Raw genomic sequence first — 22,221 nt, 5'->3', positions numbered from 1 at the left:
GCGACGCGATGTGGTTGCGAGTGCGGGTGTGGGTGCGGTCAATGCATCCAGGTTCATTTTGGTCCATTTTTTGGATTTTTTTTTTTTAAATTTTGTCTTAGGAAACCTCGTGGAAGCGTGGAAGGAGACGACATGGAGCCCTCAACTCGGTGACTGCCATGGAGCCCTCACCTTCATCCTCTTCTTTGTCGTTTTACCTTACTGGTTGGATGCCACCGTCGATTGCCGGTCCAGCTAGACTCGACCTCGCCAAGGAGGTGCGGTTCACGAGGGGCCACCATCATTGGATGGGGCGATTCGCTATTCCCAACGTGGTGCCATTGGCTGGAGCTACCCAGGAGATTATCATGCCCTCTCAACTTCATTTTCTGAGAGCCAATGAGAGGCAAAGTAGCCCCTTAAATAGAGGAGTCATTATTGAATGTTATGTGGATACTCTCAATATTATTGGCAACAAGGTTGGGCCAATCAATGCTCTCTTTTTTGATAACGTGTGAGACTGCCCTTTATTGCCCTCTCCCTATCACCAATGGTTTCAAGGCATTTAAATAGCCTCTCAAGCATGATTGGTTGGATCTTCACATGGCCCCACTATTACTATTGTTGATTCAGACCCATAATCTTTAACGGTTCTAGACCCTCTTTATGAAGTTCATTCGGACCCAGAACCTGAAGTGGTCCCAGACCCAGTACTTGAAGCGGGCTTGGACCCAGTACCTAAAGTGCTCCTGACCCAGTTTCTCAAACTGGACATGACAAGCCAGATTTGCCCAACTCTTTTGGGTCGACCGAAGCCAACCTGCCCCATGACTTGGATGCTCACCACCACCTTCTTCAAGGTGGCATTGAAGGGGTGCCTCCTCCTTGTACGTTTGACCCGCGTCGGGGGGAATCCCTGGACCCCCATTCTATATATATATATATATATATATATATATATATATATATATATATATATATATATATATATATATATATATATATATATTGTCGCACCCCCGCACTCGCACCCGCACCCATGTGGCATAGCATAAAAGAATGGGGACAAGAAGTCCCTTTAAATAGCCTACACAAGAGAGAAGGGAGCTCCCAACGTTTAGATTTACGACCGTTGGGGCTCCCAACAACGCTATGGTCCCCTTCACTATTACAAAAGGACAAAAAATAAAACAGCAACAAACAACAACAACAACAACAACAACAACAACAACAACAACAACTAGGCCTTCATCCCAAAATAATTGGGGTCAGCGATATGAACCAAAAAAGAAATTCATTTTGGGTCTTCCACATGAATCCTTCTCCTCCAATCATTTCTATCCAATGCCATGTCCTCGGTAAGGTTCAAAGCATTCATATCCTTTCCTATCACCTCTATCCATGTCTTCTTAGGCTTACCCCGACCTCTTTTAACTAGTATATTTTCCCATTTCTCCATCCTTCTAACTGGAGCATCATTAGGCCTTCGCCGAATATGTCTAAACCACCGTAAACGATTCTCTCTCATCTTATTTTCAATGGCTGCAACGCCTATCTTCTTACGTATCTCCTCGTTCCGAATCTTATCTTTTATTGTATTTCCACACATCCATCTCAGCATACGCATCTCAGCTACACTCATTTTTTGAATATGATGTCTCTTGGCAGCCCAACATTCCGTACCATATAGTAAAGCGGGCCTAATAGTCGTCCTATAAAACTTTCTCTTCAACTGCAATGGCATTCTACGATCGCACAACACTCCAGTTGCACTTTTCCATTTCATCCACCCAACCTTTATCCTATGATTTACATCTCCATCAATTTCTCCATACTTTTGAATGATAGATCCCAAATATTTGAAACAATCATCTACCGGTATTTCTTGCTCACCAAGCTTCACTACACTCCCATCACTACTTCGTTGCTTACTAAACCGACATTCCATGTATTCTTTCTTACTCTTACTCAACTTAAAACCTCTTGCTTCCAATGTTTGTCTCCATAATTCTAACTTAGCATTAACCCCAGCTCTAGACTCATCAATCAAAACAATATCATCAGCAAAGAACATACACCACGACACATTTTCTTGAATTGATCTCGTAAGCTCATCCATCACTATAGCAAATAGGAAAGGGCTTAAAGCAGATCCTTGATGTAACCCAACCGTTATAGGAAAATTTGTTGTCACCCCTCCACAAGTGTGGACATTGGTTACTACTCCTTCATACATATCCTTAATTATACTAATGTACTTGAGAGAAACACCTTTCTTCATCATTGTCCACCAGAGAACGTCCCTAGGTACTCTATCGTACGCCTTCTCCAAATCAATAAAAACCATATACAAATCTTTGTTCTTCTCTCTATTTCTCTCAATAAGTTGTCTAAGAAGATGTATACCTTCCATAGTTGATCTTCTAGGCATAAAACCAAATTGATTCTCCGATATCATGACAACCTAAACTCAATCACTTTCTCCCAAAGTTTAATAGTATGACTCAAAAGGACAATAAAAAAAATTAAAAAATAAAAGTTACAAAACTGTCCCTAGTGGACAACACCTATTACAATAACAAGAAAAAGTTGAAAATACCCCTAGAGTGTATTACCTATTATAACACATAACATTATATATATATATATATATATATATATATATATAGTCACTAGAATATGAGAATTGGATTGTAAACTACGATTTTCATAGATTTTTTGTTCTTTTCTCTTGAATCTGACCGTATGGATGTGATCTACATGCTTGGTTTTATAAGAATCCGCTCTTGAATCATCTGATTTTGATGCATAAATGAGTTTTTTAAGGATTTAAAATCAATGGCTCATAATATTCATAAATGTTCAAGCATTCAAAAATCACATTTTTCATTGAAAATACACTATCTAATGGTTGATTCCTAGCAAATTCACCATGCCAATCCCATCTACATGGTTGGATTTGCAAAAAAATATTGGAAATGCCCATATTTCTAGTATCATTATTCTAGTTCTTATTATTTCAGTTCTCATATTCCGGTGACTAAATATATCTATATATAAATGTATATATTTTAACACCTCTTCAAACTTATGGTGAAATTGCAAAAAGTTTGTTAAAGAGAAAAATAAACCGAGGTGTAGGAAGTGCTAGTGAAAAAATCTGCTAGCTAGTACTTTGATGTAATATGCAACAACTTAATAGTCCCTCTCAGATATTCATCGCATACATAGTGACAATCCATCTCAATGTGTTTGGTTCGCTCGTGGATGGTGTGATTGCTCGCAATGGAGATCACACTCTTATTATCGCAACACATCTTCAAAGGTTTTGAGATAATTACTCTCATGTCTCTGAGAAACTCCATTGTTGTCGTAGCCATCTCACGATATTAAGTTTCAGTTGAGGACAACAATACTTTTTGTTATTTCTTGTATTTCATCTTCACGAAATTAAAGAATCTCTTAAGAAAACACAAAAATCTGTAGTTGAGATTCTGTCATTAGGATTTTCCCCTAGTCAACATTAGTATAAGCAAATCTAAAGAAGATGATGAAGATAAGAAAAACTCTTTGCTTATTGAGTTCTTAATGTATCTAATATTCCTTAACACTACACTCATGTGCACAATCGTTGGTGCATGCTGAAATTGGTTGACTACATGAACCACATGAGCTATGTTGGGTCTGGTAATGGACAAGTAGGTGATAGATCTGATCAGTTGTTTATATAGTGTAAGATCTTCAAGTCTTAATTTTGCATTGACAACCTCAGGAGCAGTGTTGTGAAAAGCGTTGAGGCGTAGCGAGGCGCTCCATCAAAATCTAAGGCGAGGCGTAAGCCTCAAATTTTTTTTTGAAAACTTAAATAAAACTATAAAAAATATCTAAAATTACAAATAAATAAAAAATACTTTATTGATGAAGCAACAACCAACAAGAAATAAAAAATCTCAAATAAATACTGAAAAATATGAGATTAACATGTAAAAGTAACATTAATGCAACAATTCTATTTTCTACTATGTGACATGCAATACACAGATTTGAAATTCAATCTAATTCTGTTTTCTACTATGTGACATGCAAAATACAAGCAATGGTCTTTGAGTAAAAAGGCATCAATACAATGGCTTGAAGATGAGTAACATTAAAGCCACAATTAAAATTATAAGAAAATAAGGTGTCAACTATGTCACAGGGATTCGGCTAGCAGGGTGCCGCACCCGCGTCGACGCGGATGCGGGTGCGGCACCGGGTGCGGTCAACCCAATCCTGGGTGCGTTGACCGCACCCAGGATCATTTCGGTCCATTTTTGTTTGGATTTTTTTTTTTTTTAAAAAAATTTTGCCCTACGAAATGGGCTGCGTTTTTTTTTTTTTAAAAAAATTTCTGCTAGCAGCTGACAGCAGCTGCCTTTTCAATTTCGTAAAGGGTTTTCTCTCTCCACAATAAATGACAGCAGCTGCTGCTCCTGCCTTTTCAATTTCGTAAAGGGTTTTCTCTTTCCACAATAAATGACAGCAGCTGCTGCTCCTGCCTTTTCAATTTCGTAAAGGGTTTTCTCTCTCCATAATAAATGACAGCAGCTGCTGCTCTGCCTTTTCAATTTCGTAAAGGATTTTCTTTCTCCACAATAAATGACATCTGACAGCAGCTGCCTTTTCAATCCTTTTTCGTAAAGGATTTTCTCTCTCCATAATAAATGATAATGATGGTTCTTTTTAGTAAAGGATTTCCACTGTTCTCCTGACGAAATGGGTGCGTGCAGCTGTATATAAAATGAAATTTGAAAAAACCCGCGTCGCATATATATATATATTATATTTTTGCCCCTGCCGCACCCCCGCACCCGGGTTTTTTGGAAGTGCCGAATCCCCGCACCCGCACCCGCACCCATGTGACATAGGGTGTCAAGCATACTTAGCAAGATAAGAAAACAACAATAATAATTTAGAAACAACATATAGTAAAAATCAACCACTAATGTTGTTCTTTACCAATTTTAAGAATAAACATTATGACCAACAGCAAGGCCAAACCCACAACTCAGACATTCACAAATAATCATTATGTTATACCGAGTTTTTAACATAATCCGTAGCTGCCAATACAAACATGCACGCATGCACACACATAGACACACATACATATAAATGTATATACAATGCATGTTGTACAACATAAATTCTATCTATTTCATGTTGTATACCAGCCCAAAATTTAACGCTAAAGGAGTGTAGAACTCAATCGAACTGCAGACTGTTATTTCACACAGAAAAATAACAGAAAAGAGAAAAGAAAAATATATACAAATTTCTTTCATATCTAAATGACAGAAAAATAACAAAAAAGAAATTTTGTAAATGAAGAGGGGAAGGAGCATTACCTAAATGAAGAAGCTTGCGTGGTCGAGATAGAGACTGTGTGAGAGACGAGAGAGAGACTCCGTGTGAGAGACGAGAGAAAGAGAGAGACTGCGTGTGAGAGATGAGAGAGAGAGAGACTGTGTGAGAGATGAGATAGAGAGAGAGACTGCGTGAAAACAGATATAGGGTCGGGGCCTTTTTTTAAACCCTAAGTTTTGGTCAAATGAGGGCTTTGACCCCTCATTTTACCAAAATTTCAAGGCATGCACGCTTCATCTTGAGGCACGCCTTGCCTCGAGGCGTGCACCTTAAGGCCTATGAGGCGCACGCCTCGGGGCTTTTACGCCTTATCCTTGCGCCTCAAGGCATAAAGCCCCTCGTCTTGAGGCGAGGTGCGCTTTTTGCACCTTGAGGCACATTTTTAATAACACTGCTCAGGAGTCTCCACCTTCTTGTCGTAAAAAATACTTGACTTAGCACAAATGTCAGCTTCCGGTTTCATATGTGGTAGAATATATCCTCTGGGAGAATAACCTACCTCAATACCTAAAAAATATCTTAAGAAACCCATATTAGACATATCAAATTTTTTTAAAACAATTTTAATTTCACCAACTCCTTTTATCACTCCTTGTAATTATCATATCATCTACATACAACAACAATATCACAATATCCCTGTATTCTTGGCAAAGATAGCAATGTCAATATAACAAGATTGAGAACCCAAACTTATCATGACGCTAAATCTGTCATACCAAGCCTTAGGAGTTTTTTTAAGACTATAAAGTCTTTCTTAGTTTTAAAGTTTTTTCTTTTTGAATATTAAGTCTCGATGGAGGATCTATGTACACTTCTTCACTAAGATCACCTTTGAAAAAATTATTTTCACATTTAGTTTGTAAATAGGCAATTTTGAGTGGATACAATGACTATTAGGGTTCGAACAAATATTGTAAGTATCATACTGTATCGTACGATATAGTACGATACATATCGTTATTATGAAAAATAACGATGCGACACACACTCATATCACGATACGAGTGTGTATCTATATGCATCGTATGATACAACCTTGTATCATATCATACCGTATCGTATGATATACTCCTTCGACACACTTTAAAAAGGGTCGAATCATAATTTTTTCTTTTTGGGGTTTAAAGACCTCTTGAGTGCCGACTCCCTCATTTGTGTAGAGGCTATTAGAGGGGTATTCACGCACCCTAGGAGTCGTGAGTGCAATTTGGGGGTCGATCTGTGCGCAAGGGAGATGATTTTTGTGGTTTGCTCAAAAGTGCATTTTCACCCAATTTTAACTCAAGGAAGTGAGATAAGGTAAAAAATCTTCAGTCTTTGTTTCATTTGTGCATGATTGAAGTTGAATGAGGGTAAGTTTTTTTTTTGATGTTTTTAGAAGATATTATTTTACTTTTAGTTTTTTACCCTTTATCCCAATTTTTGTACCCTTAGAACTCAAAATTTGTCTCTAAGTGTGTTATTGAACATTGTTTTACATCTTTATAGTGATTAGATTTAGTAATCCGTGCTCTGGGAGGTCGATAAATAGTAGAGGTCTTGGAGGATGCTTCTCAAAGGATCCTGCATTGAAATATTGTACACCAGTTGACTTGCAGATGTGTTTGAAAGGAATAGTGAGGTCTAACTTTTGTGGTTTTGTAATGCATGGAGGATTGTATAGATTTAAATATCATGTTGGGGCATAACAACTCTATCATGAAATTATGTAAACATCGCATTCCTACTGATATTTGTATTGAGCTTTTTATTGGTCTTATAGAAGATGATAAAAAAAAAGACGCGAGTATGTGCAAACTTCTAACACTAGTCATCTTAGCTACATGTGCAAAGGTCTCTTCATAATCAATTTCCTATTTTTGGGAGTAACTTTTTTTAACTAGCCTAACTTTGCATTTCTCTAGGTTTCCATCACTTTTAGTTTTAACCTTAAATACCCATTTGCATCTTATATATTTCTTTTGTAAAGGTAAATTCACAATCTCTCAAGTATGGGCCTTATGAAGGGCTTCTAGCTCTTTGTTCATAGCATCAATCCAATGATGACAATCTTTGGCTTCATTATAATGAGAGTGTTCATGATAAGAGTGAATAGTTAGAAGACATGGCCTATAGTTTGGTGAAAAAGATTTTCCAAACACAAACCTATTTGGTGGAATGGGGGCTCTTTTTGATTTCCTAACTGGTGTTTTTTAGATACAAATCTTGACTAAGGGTTTCATCTATTGGAAGATCTTGAGAATATTTGTCATAAGCACTCGATTGGTTTTCTTGACTATGTCGATTATAAACTTGAATATTTTGAGAGGAGTTTTCAACTAAATTGTCATTATTGTGGAACAATTCCAAAATATTAGTGGTGTCAACGGGTCGGGTTTGGTTCGAACATAGGTGAAGCCAGACCTAACCCTGATCTTCGGGTATGGTATCGAGTAAGGACTCGAGTCTAATTGGACCCACCATAAGAGAAACCATACCCAGACCTGATAAGAACTACATGAACCAGACCTAGGCCATACTCGGTAAAATAAATTTTTTTATCATTTGTACAATGGAAAATTGCGGGTCTTAATCAAAACTTGGGTTGAGCCCGCGTCTGGTATAAAATTTCACAAACTATACCCGAATCCATGTATTAATCGGACCTTCGGGTCTGGACTCAGGTCTTCTTATTTATCACCATACTCGGACACTATAGGGTTTGGTACAAGTAAACTCGACCCATTGACACCCCTAAAAATATCACTATCGTGATTATTTTCTAAAAAAATATCATTATCATGATTTAAGTCACAAACATTTGATTCCTGAGAATCAACTTCTTTTCTTGGCAAGAGATCAAACAAAAATACAGTCTACTTATTTGTTACTTTCTTTATCAAAACAATTTTCTTTTTCCAAGAAAGTCATATCCATGGACACATAAAGTTTGTTGTTCTTAGAATCAAAACAAAGATAACCTTTTTGTTTTTCACCTTACCCCAAAAAGACATACTCAATTTCCTTTGGAGATAGTTTATCATTTTTATGAGAGTACAAATCATTTATAACAAAAAATACGTAATCTTTTGAAATCGGGTGGCATTTCGAACAATTTTTCAAATAGAGAAATGTTTTGCAAATAAGAAGACATTCTATTTATTAAATATGTTTAAGTCAAAATGACTTAAGCCCAGAATTTCTTAGGAACATTTTTACATATAACATTCTAGCAATTTTCATGATATATTTATGCTTTCTTTCCGCCAACTAATTCTAAGGCAAGAACTTTGATGACAAATACCATTTTTCTTCAAATAATTTTAAAATTCATTTGACATATATTGTCCACCTGAGTCAGATCTAAGAATAAAAATATCACTTTGAAATTGATTTTTAACCAAGGTTGCCAGTCAAAGAAGCAGGAGCAGGAAACGATTCAGGAAGCGAGAAGCGAGACACTTCTAAAAATTTAAGAAGCAAGAAGCGCATAACGACTTAAAAGCGAATTGGGAATCGTCTCGGAAGCGACAAGAGAATCAAACTGAAAGTGAAAAAGGATTTAAAGGGCAGAGATAATCGAGTTGAAAGCTAGGAATCAAACAAGAAACGAAAACATAGTTATATATTTCTAATTTACCAAAATATAAAATTTATGTTATCATGAATAAAATAGAACATAAGTAGATAACATTAAAGCTGATCTATTAATCTCAAAACTAAATCGTATATGCAAGTGCAACTCTAGGTTACCAAACTAAGAAGCAGAAGCAAAAAACGAAATGAGAAACAAAAGCGAGATATTTTAAATTTTATAAGTGGGAAGCAAGAAATCAATTTAAAAGCGAAATAAAAATAAGAGGAAGTGATATGGGATCAAATAGGAAGCAAAATACAAATCAAAAGAGAAAGAAATAAAAAGTAAAATAAAAATGATTATTCTAATTTTTTGTGATTTCGTAGTGTAAGAATTAAATTCTTTTCAAAATCTAAAAATGATGGTTAAAGAAAGTACATGAGATGAGCGAGAAGCATGAAAGGAAGAACATGAAAAGCATAAAAAGAAGCGTGAGAGAAGCCTAGGAATCAGTTAGGGAAGAAGGAAAGAAACTTGTGGGAAGCATAGGGGAAGCATGGGAGAATGGAGATTTCAATCAAGTTTCGGAAGCAAGGAGTTTCGTGCTTCCAAAGCGAGTTTCGTTGAAGTGCGCTTCTCACCTATCTATGAAGCTTTTGGTAAGTTTGTTTTTAAGATCACGTGAAATTCTTCAAAGAAAGAAAAAACATCCGATTTTAAATTAAGGAAAGTAGACTCATGCATATCTTGTGAAGTCATAAATGAAAATAACATAATAAGAATAACTACCATTTGATATGATTGTACAACTAAGATACAACAACACAACACTTTGGGTGCCGTATACATGGCATTTCACATGTCCAACATTATATTATATTATATATTATATTTTCAATATATAATATCTTTTAGATATATAATGTATATTTTCAATATATATATATTTGATATATAATATATATTTTAGATATATAGTATATGTAATGAAATGGTACGGAATGTTGGGCTGCCAAGAGACATCATATTCAAAAAATGAGTGTAGCTGAGATACGTATACTTAGATGGATGTGTGGAAATACAATAAAATATAAGATTCAGAACGAGGAGATACGTAAGAAGGTAGGCGTTGCACCCATTGAAAATAAGATGAGAGAGAATCATTTATGGTGGTTTGGACATATTCGGCGAAGGCCTAATGATGCTCCAGTTAGAAGGTTGGAGAAATGGGAAAATATATTAGTTAAAAGAGGTCGGGGTAGGCCTAGGAAGACTTGGATCACTTCCCCGGTCAACATCAATATAAGCAATTAAATCTAATGTTAACGATGCAGACAAAAAGAGTCCTCGTGAGAGAGAATTCTTTAAATATCTAATAACACGTAAAACCGCTCCCATGTGAACAGAAGTGGGAGCATGCTGAAACTGACTACCTATATGTACATGTTTTATGTCTGGCCGAGTGATGGAGAGATAGGAGAGTGCTCCAATAAGCTGTCTGAATGGAGTGGGATCATTAAGACGCTCTCCATCATCAATTTTTATTTTAACATTGACCACTTCTGGAGTATCCACCTTCTTATCATCTGTAATGCCAGACTTGGAAACAATATCAAAAGTAAATTTAGATTGAGATATCAAATATCCACGAGGGGAATAAGCAACTTCTATTCCTAAAAAGTATCTCAATAATCCTAAGTCAGGCATTTCAAAATGAGTTTTAAGAAGAGTTTTAATATTAGCAACTCCTTGTTTGTCGCCTCCAGTGATGATCATATCATCCACACAAAGAAGAAAGATGATGATACCTATATCAGATTGGCAGTATCAGTCAAACAAGAATAAAATTCAATATCAATCATAACATGATTAAATCTGTCATACCAGGCTTTTGGTGCCTGTTTGAGGCCATAAAGGGCTTTCTCAAGATGAATTATTTTACTTTTAGGAATACTAATACCAGGCGGAGCTTCCATGTAGACTTCTTCAACAAGACTCCCATTTAAGAAAGCATTTTTGACATCCATTTGAAATATAAGTCATTTTTTGATAGAAGCCAAAGCAATTAAAGTTCTATCAATGGTCATACGGGTCATAGGAGCAAAAGTTTCTTCGTAGTCAATGTCATACTCTTGAGCATAACCTTTGGCTACGAGTCGTGCCTTATATCTTTTCAGGGTTCCATCACTTTTGGTTTTGACTTTATAGACCCATCTACAGCCTATAGGTTTCTTCCCGAGCGGAAGGTCTTGAATTGACTAAGTGTTGGCCTTCTCTAATGCATCCGATTCTGTTTTCATAGCTTCAACCCATTTTTCATGATTTTTGGCTTCAGAATAGGAGGAAGATTCAACATAGGATTGGATCAATGCAAGGGCTGCCCTATATGAGGGTGAAAAAGATTCGTAAGCGACAAATTTTCTGGGAGGTCTAGAAATTCTAGAAGTCCTGCAAGGGGAAACTTCAAAAAACCTTTCTAATGCACATGAAGGGTGTTACTCTCCAACTCTTCGTCTTGAATATTGTAGACCAACATTCCTACTGGTTTGGTCTTCGCTATCATTTTCAGTGATAGTAGGAATTTGATCATTGTCAAAGTTACATTCAAAATCCTCTTCATCGAATTTTGAAGTTAAATCGATTAAAAAAGAATATTCAGTAATATCTTTGGATTTTTTGCTTTAAAAAAACTTTCTTTTTCTAGAAAAGACACATTTCTTAATACATATAATTTGCCATTTTGAAGATCATAGCACCGGTAGCCTTTTTGATTTTCAGCATATCCTAAAAAGGCACATGGGATTGCATGAGGAGAAAATTTATCATTTTTGTTTATAAATACAAAACATTTGCAACAAAAAACTCTTAATCTAGAGTAGTCTGAAGCTAAATCATAAAGTTTTTCAATTGGAGATATATTTTTTAAAGAAGAAGATGACATTCTATTGATGAGATAGGTGGCAGTTAGAGCTGCTTCAACCCAAAAACCTTTTGGAACTTGACTTGAAATTAACAAAGTCCGAGTGATTTCCATAATGTGGCGATACTTGTGTTATGCAAGACCATTTTGTTGAGGGGTGTGCGGGCATGATCGTTGATGAGTAATGCCATATAGATTAAGATAGTTTTTAAATTCTCCAGGCATAAATTCTCTCCCTGAATCAGTGCGAAAAATTGAAATATTACTTTGAAATTTGTTTGTGACCATTTTATGAAATATTTGAAAGTGAGCAAAAACTTTGGATTTATGTTTAAGAAAATAAATCCAAGTGTGTCTAGAAAAATAATCAACAAAGATGACATAATACGCATAACCGCCTTTAGAGATAACTGGTGCGGGTCCCCAAATGTCCAATTTTTTTGAGTTAAGAGGTTTTGTAGAGACAAAGGTTCTATTAGAAAAAAGTAATCTTTTCATTTTACCAAGAATGCAGTCTTTACAAGCAAAATTTTCAGATTTACAATTTTTTTTCAGACTTGGGAAGTATTGTATTTTAGACATATGAGGATGGCCAAGTCTTTTGTGCCACAACTTTGTTTCTAATTTCTGAACATTTAAACAAAATACATTCTTTGGTAGTTTCAAAAAGTCCATGTAATACAGTCCTCCTTCTCTATGGCTTTCCCCAATCAGCTTTCGTGACTGACGATCCTGTATCTAGCAACCATCAGAAGAGAAGGATATATTACATCCATCACCAGAAATTTGTAAAAAGATAAAATGTTCAAATTTAATTATTGGTTATATCTAACTTCTGGAATACAAAAAGTTTTGGATTTTTGAGAACTTTCAAAACATCCTACTTTTATTTCAAGAGATGTTCCATTTCCTGTAAAGACTTTTGATATACTTGAGTTATTTTTAAGATATTCGGATAAACATTTAGCATTTGGGGTCATATGGAATGAGGCACCAGAATCTAAAAGCCAAGGAAAGTTACCTGGACCGGATACAAATGCAACTGCCGCTCCAGTTGATGCTTTAGTCGAAGAGGATACTCCTTTGAGAAGAGGTTGGAGAATCTTCATCAGTTGAGCCATGGAAATAGGTTCATCTTGATCTTTTGGCTCGGATTCAACAAATGCAACCCTCTTTTCGTCTCTCCTTTTAAGTTTCAGACATTGAGGCCTATAGTGCCCCAGTTCATGACAGTGGTGACAAATAACTTTTCTTTTGTCAAACTCATCATTCTGTCTCCCAAAATGAGGTGGTCTATTAGTGCGAGTATGATTCCCTTGTCTAGACACAACTATAACTGAATCATCATCAACTTTTGGAGTACTCTTCCTAAGACGATTTTCCTCCATAGTTAGGGATTTTACCACGATGAAGAAGAGTCGATTTGGTGGATTTAAATTTCGGCCTTAATCTATTCACAAATTGTTTAAAGTATTTCATATCGAGTTGTTTTTGACAAAGCTCGATATCTTCGACACAATGCCATTTTGGCTTTAAAATAGCCAATTCTTTTCAAAGTTCGGACAACTCATTATAATATTCACGAATAGATTTGTCATTTTGAGTTAATGTCTGAACTTTTTCTTGAAGATTGCACACATGAGCAATATCTTTAAGGGAATACATATTTTTGAGGTATTCCCATGCCTTATCGGCATGTTCAAATTTAGCGAGGCTAGAACATTTTTTAATGTCTATGCTATTAATAAGCCATAACATTATCTTTGCATGTCCCATCCTCCACTCTTTTCATTTCTTTTCTTAGGAGACTAGTGCCTTAGTCTTCTCCTCTTTCATTAGAGGGCCTTCCTTATCACTCTCTTTCTTGGTGAGAGATAGTTTAGGTTCCGAATCAGAACCATTCACTATTCCCCATAAACCTTTTCCCCATATGTGGTGCTTCATAATTGAAGCCCATATCACATAATTAGTATCATTCAACTTCATGGGTATGATGGTGACCTTATCATGGTCATCCATCATTTACAAGGGTGTTAAGAAGATAGAACGGAGAAGAAAAGAAAAAGAAAAAAATAGAGAAAAAGAGATACAATACAATGTTGTTGATCATGTCCTTTTCTCTATTTGGATCCTCTTGTAGTCAGTAGAAGAGTGATAAAACACTCTTTTGGAAAGTGATGAAACACTCTTTGTAAGAACAAGGTGATAACACACCTTTGCACAAGAGGCACAAAAATCGAGGTAGAAGCTTTTCAAGATCTAAGAATTCCATAGCTCTGATACCATGTAATGAAATGATAGTCTTCTACAAATGCACTTGAATCTCTCGCAAGGAAGTATCTAAAAGATACTTTAGACAAGACCCATAAAAGGGTATAAATGGAAACACATAAAATAAACAACACACTTTATTTATGAGAACAAATGCTTAAAAAGCATTGAAGAGAATAATTATACATAAGGGGGTGCACCCCTATTTATACAAGAACAAGAGGAAGAGCTCATAAGAAGCTCTCCCTTCTAGTCGTCGACTAGAATTCTAGCTGTTGGACTAGTTCCAACGACTAGAAATCTGGTCAAGTTCCAACTGAAACTTGACCAAAACCTATTATCTAGTTCTAATTGAACTAGATAATAAAACAAAAGGAAAAAATAAAAGAAAAACTAAAAATATTATATACAAATATATAATAATATACAATAATATTATTATTATATATGTGTATTTTACATTTTAACAACATATACTTTAGATATGTAATATATATTTTTCAGTATATATTTAGCCGTGTCCTCGTACCCACATTTTTTGTAATTGCCATGTCATACTCTTCGTATCCATACCCGCACCCAGGTGACATAGTCGTACAGGGTCCCCATACATCAGAATTCATCAACTCAAATGATGTTTTAGAAACAAAAGTTCTAAGAGGAAACTATATAGATTTCATTTTCCCAAAGATGCAGTCTTTATAAATAATATCTTTTTCATTCTAATAAGTCTCTGCAAATGGAGAAAGATATATATTGAAAAAACTAGGTTGTCCATGTTTCTTATGTCATATTTAATATAATTTTCTTAGACATAATTACAAAATGACTTAGAATGAATTGACAAAATCCATGTAGGAAAGATATCCTCTCCTATGACTTTGCTCAATCTGCTTTTTGGACCGGAGATCCTGCATGGTGTATCCTTTTGATGAGAAAGAGATTTCACATCCATGGTTGAAAATTTGCTAAACCGAAAAAAGATTAAGGTTGAGTTTTGTAACAACTCTAATTTTGGGAACAAAAATTTTTTAAGATGTTTTTTAATATAAAGTCTCAATACTTTTAATTCTTAAAGAAGTCCCATCGGTGATTGAAACATAGGATAAATTTGAGTTGGTAAATATGTTGAAAAGAGAGTTCTTATGAGGGGTCATGTGAAAAGAGGCTCTCAAATCAAGAATCCAAGAGCACATACCTGAAGAGGAAGAAGAATCAATAGCAGCACTAGATGTAGATTTAAATATTTATTGAAGTGCCTCCAATAGTTGAGAAAGATAAAGTGTCTTTAGAGTCTCCTATTTTGCTTGACTCTTCCCTCTTGGGTGTGAATTCTTCAACGAAAGCTACCTTGTTCTTGAATTTTGGACAAATGGGCTTGATGTGACCCAACTTATTACAATAGTGACTAATAAATTTTCTACCACCACTATAGTTATTATGATCACTATGGTTATTTTGCCTCATAAAGTGTGGAGGCTTGTAGGTCTTCATGTTGTTGCCGGACTTTGACACCGCCAACACTTCATCTCCTCCTCTTATCATACCAAGTCGAGTCTCCTCTTGGCAAACCTTGGAAACGACATCTTCAAGAGGTAATGAAGAGGATCTATGAAGAAAAGAAGACTACACTTGTTTATATTCGGGGCATAGATTATGTAGAAATTAGAAAAAGTGTTCTTTCTCCATTTGCTCGTCTTAGTTCTACATTTTTAATAGCAATCCATTCGGGTTCAAGAAGTGCCAACTCATCCCATAGAGGGGATAAGACACTAAAGAAGTCTCAGACACTCATGTCTTCTTGCTTGGTAGTTCTAATTTTTTCTTGCAAGAAATATTGTCTTTCAAGATCCTTTTACATATACATGTCTTTCATAAACGACAAAACTTCATTGACCTTTCTGAACTTAGCAATGCTGAGAGATATTTTGTTGCCAACATTATTTATAAACCATGCAAGAATTTTTGCATGATTACTCTTTCAATCTTCTACTTTGGATTGGTAGTCACAAGTGGCTTTGACACGATCATCTCTTTGAAAAGCTTTAACTTTGTCCCCTTCATTCTTGGTGAACGTCAATTGAGGCTCGGGAACAATGCTTATTGTGTATCCCAAAGTCTTCTTTCCTTTAAGATTATTCTCAATAGCGGAGGCCCACATCATGTAGTTGGTGCCATTAAGTTTGAAGGAGAGGTCTATCTTGTAATCACGCTCCATGTTGGAAGAGAGTAGAAAGAGAGAGAGAGAAAGAGATAGATGCGGAATGGCACGTTCATTAGTCACCGCAAGCACCACAAACAGACGAGCACTTGATGGCTATTCTTCACAAGTGCAAGAGCATTATGACTCTGGTACATGAAGGGGCGTTGCAAAAAAAAAACATACTTATATATATATATACACACACACACACACACACATATATATATATATATATATATATTTATACAGCTGAAAGGCTGCCATTTCTCGGCAGTTTACAGTCTGTTTCGGCAAAAGTGTCGAACATACGACTCATGGGGATATTTGTTAGCTTTCCACAAAGCCCAAGAAGTCCAGGTTTTGTCAAAGGGTTGAGGAGATACTGAGGAAACACCGAACGTTATCCGGGTCGTTTCCCAACTGCTGATGAAGCAGGCTATCCGAGAATAAAAGGCGATTTTGCATGGCTTTTCAAGCTGAATCAGATGAAGTTGCCAACTACGAAGTTGTAGAGTTCTATCTGAGCTTTTCGAAATGCTCAAGAACATTCCGATACGTTACACATCCAGGGAGATACGTTTGTTTTATCGAAGGGTTCTCTGATGCCTCATAAAAAAAACGGGAATGTAACGAATTAAAGAGAGGAAATTTGTGAGAGCCAATAACAATATAAATACAAAATGCACAAGCACAATTACAAGTCCACCAAGGGACAATACAAAGGCACTAAGGCACTACACAAGCACAAAGTGTATACAAAATACTTCAAAGAGTCAAAAGATAAACACAACATAAAAAATATTAACTTGATTGAAAAACAATGCTTAAGAAAAGCATAAAAGAATGAGGACAAGAAGTCCTTTTAAATAAGCTACACAAGAGAGAAGGGAACTCTCAATATAGTCGTTGGGAGCCCCAACGTCAGACTCTATGGTCCAAATGACCATAAAGCCCCATCACTATTACAAAAGGATAAAAAATAAACTAAAGAAAAGATAAAAGTTACAAAACTGTTCCTAGTGGACAACACCTATTACAATAACAGAAAAAGTCGAAAATACCCCTGGAGAGTGTTACCTATTACAATACATAACATTATATATATAATAGTAATGTTGGTTTACAATTTTATGGTTATGTAGAGATTACTATTCCCATATGCTTGTGTTCATAAGACTTAGCATCGATTTAATGTTGTGTCAATGTCTAAATGAACTTGTTTGAGAGAGTTTCCTGTGTCTGTTAAAACCTATTGGTGCAGTGACTTCGATAATAAGTTGATACAAATTTGAAACTGGCCTGCCAACTCAGACTTTTACTGACTGGGAGAATTTGTTGCAGTGAAAGTACATGGCAATGACCTTTTTTGTGTGCTTTCCCACTGTGAATATCATCAATGAAGATTTGTGGTACATTTATTTTGCTGGGTTACTTGGTTATAACAATGGCTATTTATCAGGTTAATTTTGTGGCTGATGACTGTGATCCAGCAAATACTACTCTTCGTTTGTCAGGCTATGTGCGAGCACACAATATTTCTATCAACCAGCTGGTGAGTTTCTATAGTTGGAACTCATTGTGATGTGTAAGTCGTGTGTACTTAGGCATCCATATTTCTTCCAATAGGTTCATGTGTCAGGTGCGGGGGATTTCCAGTTATGTCAAATTGATGTCCTTGAGGATCCCTTCGTCCTGAGTGAAAGGAATCCGCATGCTGACTCTATGGAATTTGAGAGTGGTTTGGTGCAGAGTCCAAAGGTATTTCTTTATTTTTTATGTATGTTGTCAAGTGTTGGTTGGCTTTAGTGTTTGGCAGTATTGTTGAAATTGTGGCTATGTTCTAACACTGTCCAAGACACTAACTTTTTTAGTTTTGACTCCAGTAGCAGCAACTTGCTTAAGTTCTCTTGCAGTTTTGGCTTGAAGAATAAACTCAATCTTAGAAAGGCTAAGCCTAGAGTTCTAATTGCATATCTTGCATAAAATTGATCTTTGATCATGAATGAAACATGAAGTGTAACTATGCCAGTTCATTTCATATCTGTTTTCCATAGAAAACTATATTTCAAGGACAATGCATTCCATGGGCAGGTGTTCATTGCTAAAACTAAAGGAATTACAAAAATTGTATCTGAGTTTTTGCAGCAAATCAAGTCCATTTTTTTGCAGACTTTTGGATCATGTAGAAAATGTTCAATCCTCGAAATTGCAACTGTTTTGTATGGACCATTGCACCAAAGAAGCCAATGATAATAGGCATGATTTTTATATACATAAAAAGTTTTATGGTCTATGAATGATTCTGTGGACAAAAACTGTGCCATTGTCAGAAAAATAAAATATAAAATGCCTTCTTTTGGTCACCAAAGTCCCTTTTATTTGTTGATTCTGAAATTAGAGATGATATTCATATTCTTGCATTGATGAAATAAAGCTGGATGGACCACAATGTGGGAAACTTGGTTCTCAATATGCATAAGATTAATCTCTCTCTCTCTTTCTATTGCTCTCTCCCTCTCTCTCTATATATATGTATGTATGTATATGTATATGTATATATTTATATGTTACTTATGTTATATATATGCGTGCAACAGTGAATGTCTTCAAACTTGAGATATGTCACACCCTGGACATTATGTTCTGTTCTTTGTTGCAGGTGCTTTCGAGTGACAGAAGAGATTTCTAGCCTTGATGTCTCTTTCGTTAATTGAATAGTTCTTTCTGCTTTGTTCCAGGAAATTTCCTCTTTTTCTGTTTGGGGAGGATGGTTGGCTAGTTTATTTATGTGCTTGTCCTTATTATTTTGTTGGCCGTACACAATTGAAAGTCACTTTGGCAATTTATTTAGCAAGCAATTTCTTGTATATGAGAGTAGGGAAGCGTCAAACATCTGAAAAAATTATCATTTTCAAACAACCACTTTTTTAACATCTGGAAAATGTGAAACAATGTTTTATTATGGCACTGTTGTATACTAAAAAATTGTTGAGATTATCCAACTATTGCAATATTTACCTTAAAGTCCTTTTATGAAATCATTATGATAGATTTGCGGTATTTTTCAAGATATTGGAGATACTAGTCACATGGTTTATACTAACACAAAACATGTTTTCTTGGATGGGTAATTATTTATATTTCCCTTGAATCTTGAACTTTTTGCAGTGCATTCCTTTTCCTCTTTCTAGGACTTGTTTGATAGGGCCTTAACGGTTCCTCCTCTATAGGTTCATCCAAGTGAGAAACTTAAACAAAGTTTGGTTGCATGTTTCTAATTCTGTGGAAATCTGACTGTTTGAATTGTTGATACAGCAATGTTTTTGTTGTTTATTAACTCTTTGCAATCACATGGTAAGGTAATTAGTACCCTTTAAGAATTTGCTTTGATACATTTTTGTCATGATCAATTTCTAGGTTATAAGGTCCCTTCTTGCCAATGCTTCGAAGCAGGAGTCTTTGCTCATTGAGAACGTTCCAGATCCTCTTGCTGGAGAGCAGGTAACTGATGCTGTCTTTTTTTTTTCTCCTCCATTGTTGGTGATTTGGGGTGTATGTGTGGGGTGGAAATTCATGTATTTTGTGCTTTATTTGTAGAAATTCTTTTGCATTTGAAAATGGGGCCTCTATGATTTTTTATCATAATATTTGGGAAACAGGCTAGCATGGTTTTTCTTACTTGGTTCTCTGGACAATATGACTTGCATATTGGGTTCTGGCAGTGATCTGCAAGTTATATGAGTCTAACACACATTCACATGCATGTTAATATTTATGCATATTCTTTTTGTGGTTAATGCTAAACATTACTAGACTAAGTTCTAGCTGGCACATTCACGTGATGTGTGTAGATCTATGTCACCTGGGTACGGGTACGGGTACGGGTACGGGTACGGGTACGGGTACGGGTATGGGTATGGGTACAGAGGGTATGACACGACAATTCAAAAAAATGTGGGTACGGGGACACGGCTCTATATATATATATATTAAATATCACATAAATACAAAATAAATTCAAAATAATCTGAATATAATCTAAATATATATGCTATTTCTAAAATATATATTATATACTGAAAATATAAAGTTATAAACTGAAAATATAATTATAAATTATAAATTGAATACAAACTTGTATGTACAGAGGGTAAATTGGCGTGTACAAGTGTCAACATGGGGACACGCATGTCGACATGGGTATGGAGGGCGAAATGGAATGGCCGTGTGGCATAGGTGTAGATCAGCATACTAGGTCTTTAAATTCCTAGTAGCCCATGACCCACTGGCTGACATATCATGTTTAATAACCCATGACCTATGTCACATGGGTGTGGGTGCGGGGGCGGGGGTGCGGCACTTTAAAAAAACTTGGGTGTGGTGGTGCGGCAGTGCGGCAAAAATATAAAAAATTATATATATAAAGTCTAAAAGTTGGATATAAATGACTGTACCTAGGGTCAGGTTGACCGCATCGGGTGCGACACCTAGTTGAAGAGTCCCTGTGACATAGCCCATGACCATGGTGACCACAGAAAATACATATTGGTATTCTACAAACTGCAAACATATTCCCTAAACTCTTTCGACACCTAATGTCACAGGGATTCGACCAACCAGATGCTGCACCCGCGTCGACGTGACGCTACGCGGGTGCGCCACCAGGTGCGGTCAACGCACCCAAGGTCATTTTGTCCAGTTTTTAGACTAAAAAAAACAAATTTACCCGATGAAAAGGGTTGCGAAGAGGGGGATTAGGGCAATTTTTTTTTTGCCCTAATCCCCCCTTCCTCTCCTCCTGAAGCCGAACCTCTCCGTCGGACCCAGACACCACCGTCGATCGCTTCGCCGGACCTCTCCAGGTATGCCCCCGACTCCCTCTGCTCTCCTCCTCTCGTCTCCGTCTTCCCTCTCTCCTTCTTAGAATGTCGGGGAGGGGCCTGACGTCGTGGTGGCTGCGAGCGGTGCTAATTTTCCACGAGGTGCTCGGCTTCTCAACATGTCCATCGTGCACATGGTTGTGTGCACGGCTTGTGCTTCTTGGGTCTCTGTGTTTGCTTTCCCTTTGTCGCAGCGTATTCGTGTCCCTACTCGGTGCTAACAACTCAACTACAAGGTTCCTTGTGCAACTTGGCAGAGGGCTTGGACATGCGGTTTGGCAGGCCACATTGCAACGTGCTGTTGTTGTTGGTTCCCTTGCTGCTATGTGGGCTTTCGGATGTTCGGTATGTGTCGGCTCAGGTGGAGAGCCAAAACGACTCTCCTTCCTGCACTGATATTTTCAATGTCGGAATCGACGAATGACGCTTCGCAGTTGCGCGACCTTTGGGCCAGTGCTGCGATGTTTACGAGGGATGCTACCTAGTTGATCCTAAAAATTATATATTGTTAACTGATAAAACTTAGCCGCACCCCCGCACCCAAGGTTTTTGAAAGTGCCGCACCCTCACCCGCACCCGCACTGGCACCCATGTCACAGTTCAGCACCCTAATGAAAATTTCATGATTGACCCTCTTGCAAAGAGAGAATTCAAAATTGAGCCATGACTGTCTTAAGCAGATTTTTTACCTTTACTGGAAAACCTTGCTGAGAATGCAGGGAAATAAGGGTGTTTCTTGTTCTATACACCTGATATTATAACCTAGTTTTATTATATTGTGGCTGTCCTCGAGCCAGGTTCCCCATTATCCAAACAGGAAAAAAGGAGGAAAGAGTTTTTATGAGCTATAGTAGTTAGACTTGGATTACTTGTCCCCTGACGGAATTGTCCTTTTGCAAAATGCACAATAATAGTGGTCAACTTTCTTGCTTGAAATCCAGAAAATTTGGAACACAATGTGGCATACATGAAAGGCCCGAGGAATGCATGGGGAAGAAGGTTC

General features: G+C 36.6%; 1 protein-coding gene across 2 annotated transcripts in view; it reads left to right on the top strand.

Annotated features, from left to right (window-relative positions):
* Nucleotides 1–22,221, top strand: part of LOC149846061 (pre-rRNA-processing TSR1-like protein) — a 52,913-nt gene that overhangs the window by 8,645 nt on the left and 22,047 nt on the right. The window contains exons 9-11 of one of the 2 annotated variants that reach the window (XM_089996143.1): nucleotides 17,798–17,890; nucleotides 17,965–18,096; nucleotides 19,756–19,839. In XM_089996143.1, the coding sequence (XP_089852269.1) occupies nucleotides 17,798–17,890; nucleotides 17,965–18,096; nucleotides 19,756–19,839 (309 nt within the window). The remainder of the gene's footprint in view (nucleotides 1–17,797; nucleotides 17,891–17,964; nucleotides 18,097–19,755; nucleotides 19,840–22,221) is intronic. The other variant, XM_089996144.1, reaches the window with a different exon arrangement.

Source organism: Nuphar pumila, chromosome 2, assembly GCF_984573655.1.
Source record: "Nuphar pumila chromosome 2, dmNupPumi1.hap1.1, whole genome shotgun sequence".
NCBI lineage: Eukaryota > Viridiplantae > Streptophyta > Magnoliopsida > Nymphaeales > Nymphaeaceae > Nuphar > Nuphar pumila.
The sequence above is the reverse complement of the archived record's forward strand: the minus strand, read 5'-3'. Positions and strand labels throughout refer to the sequence as shown.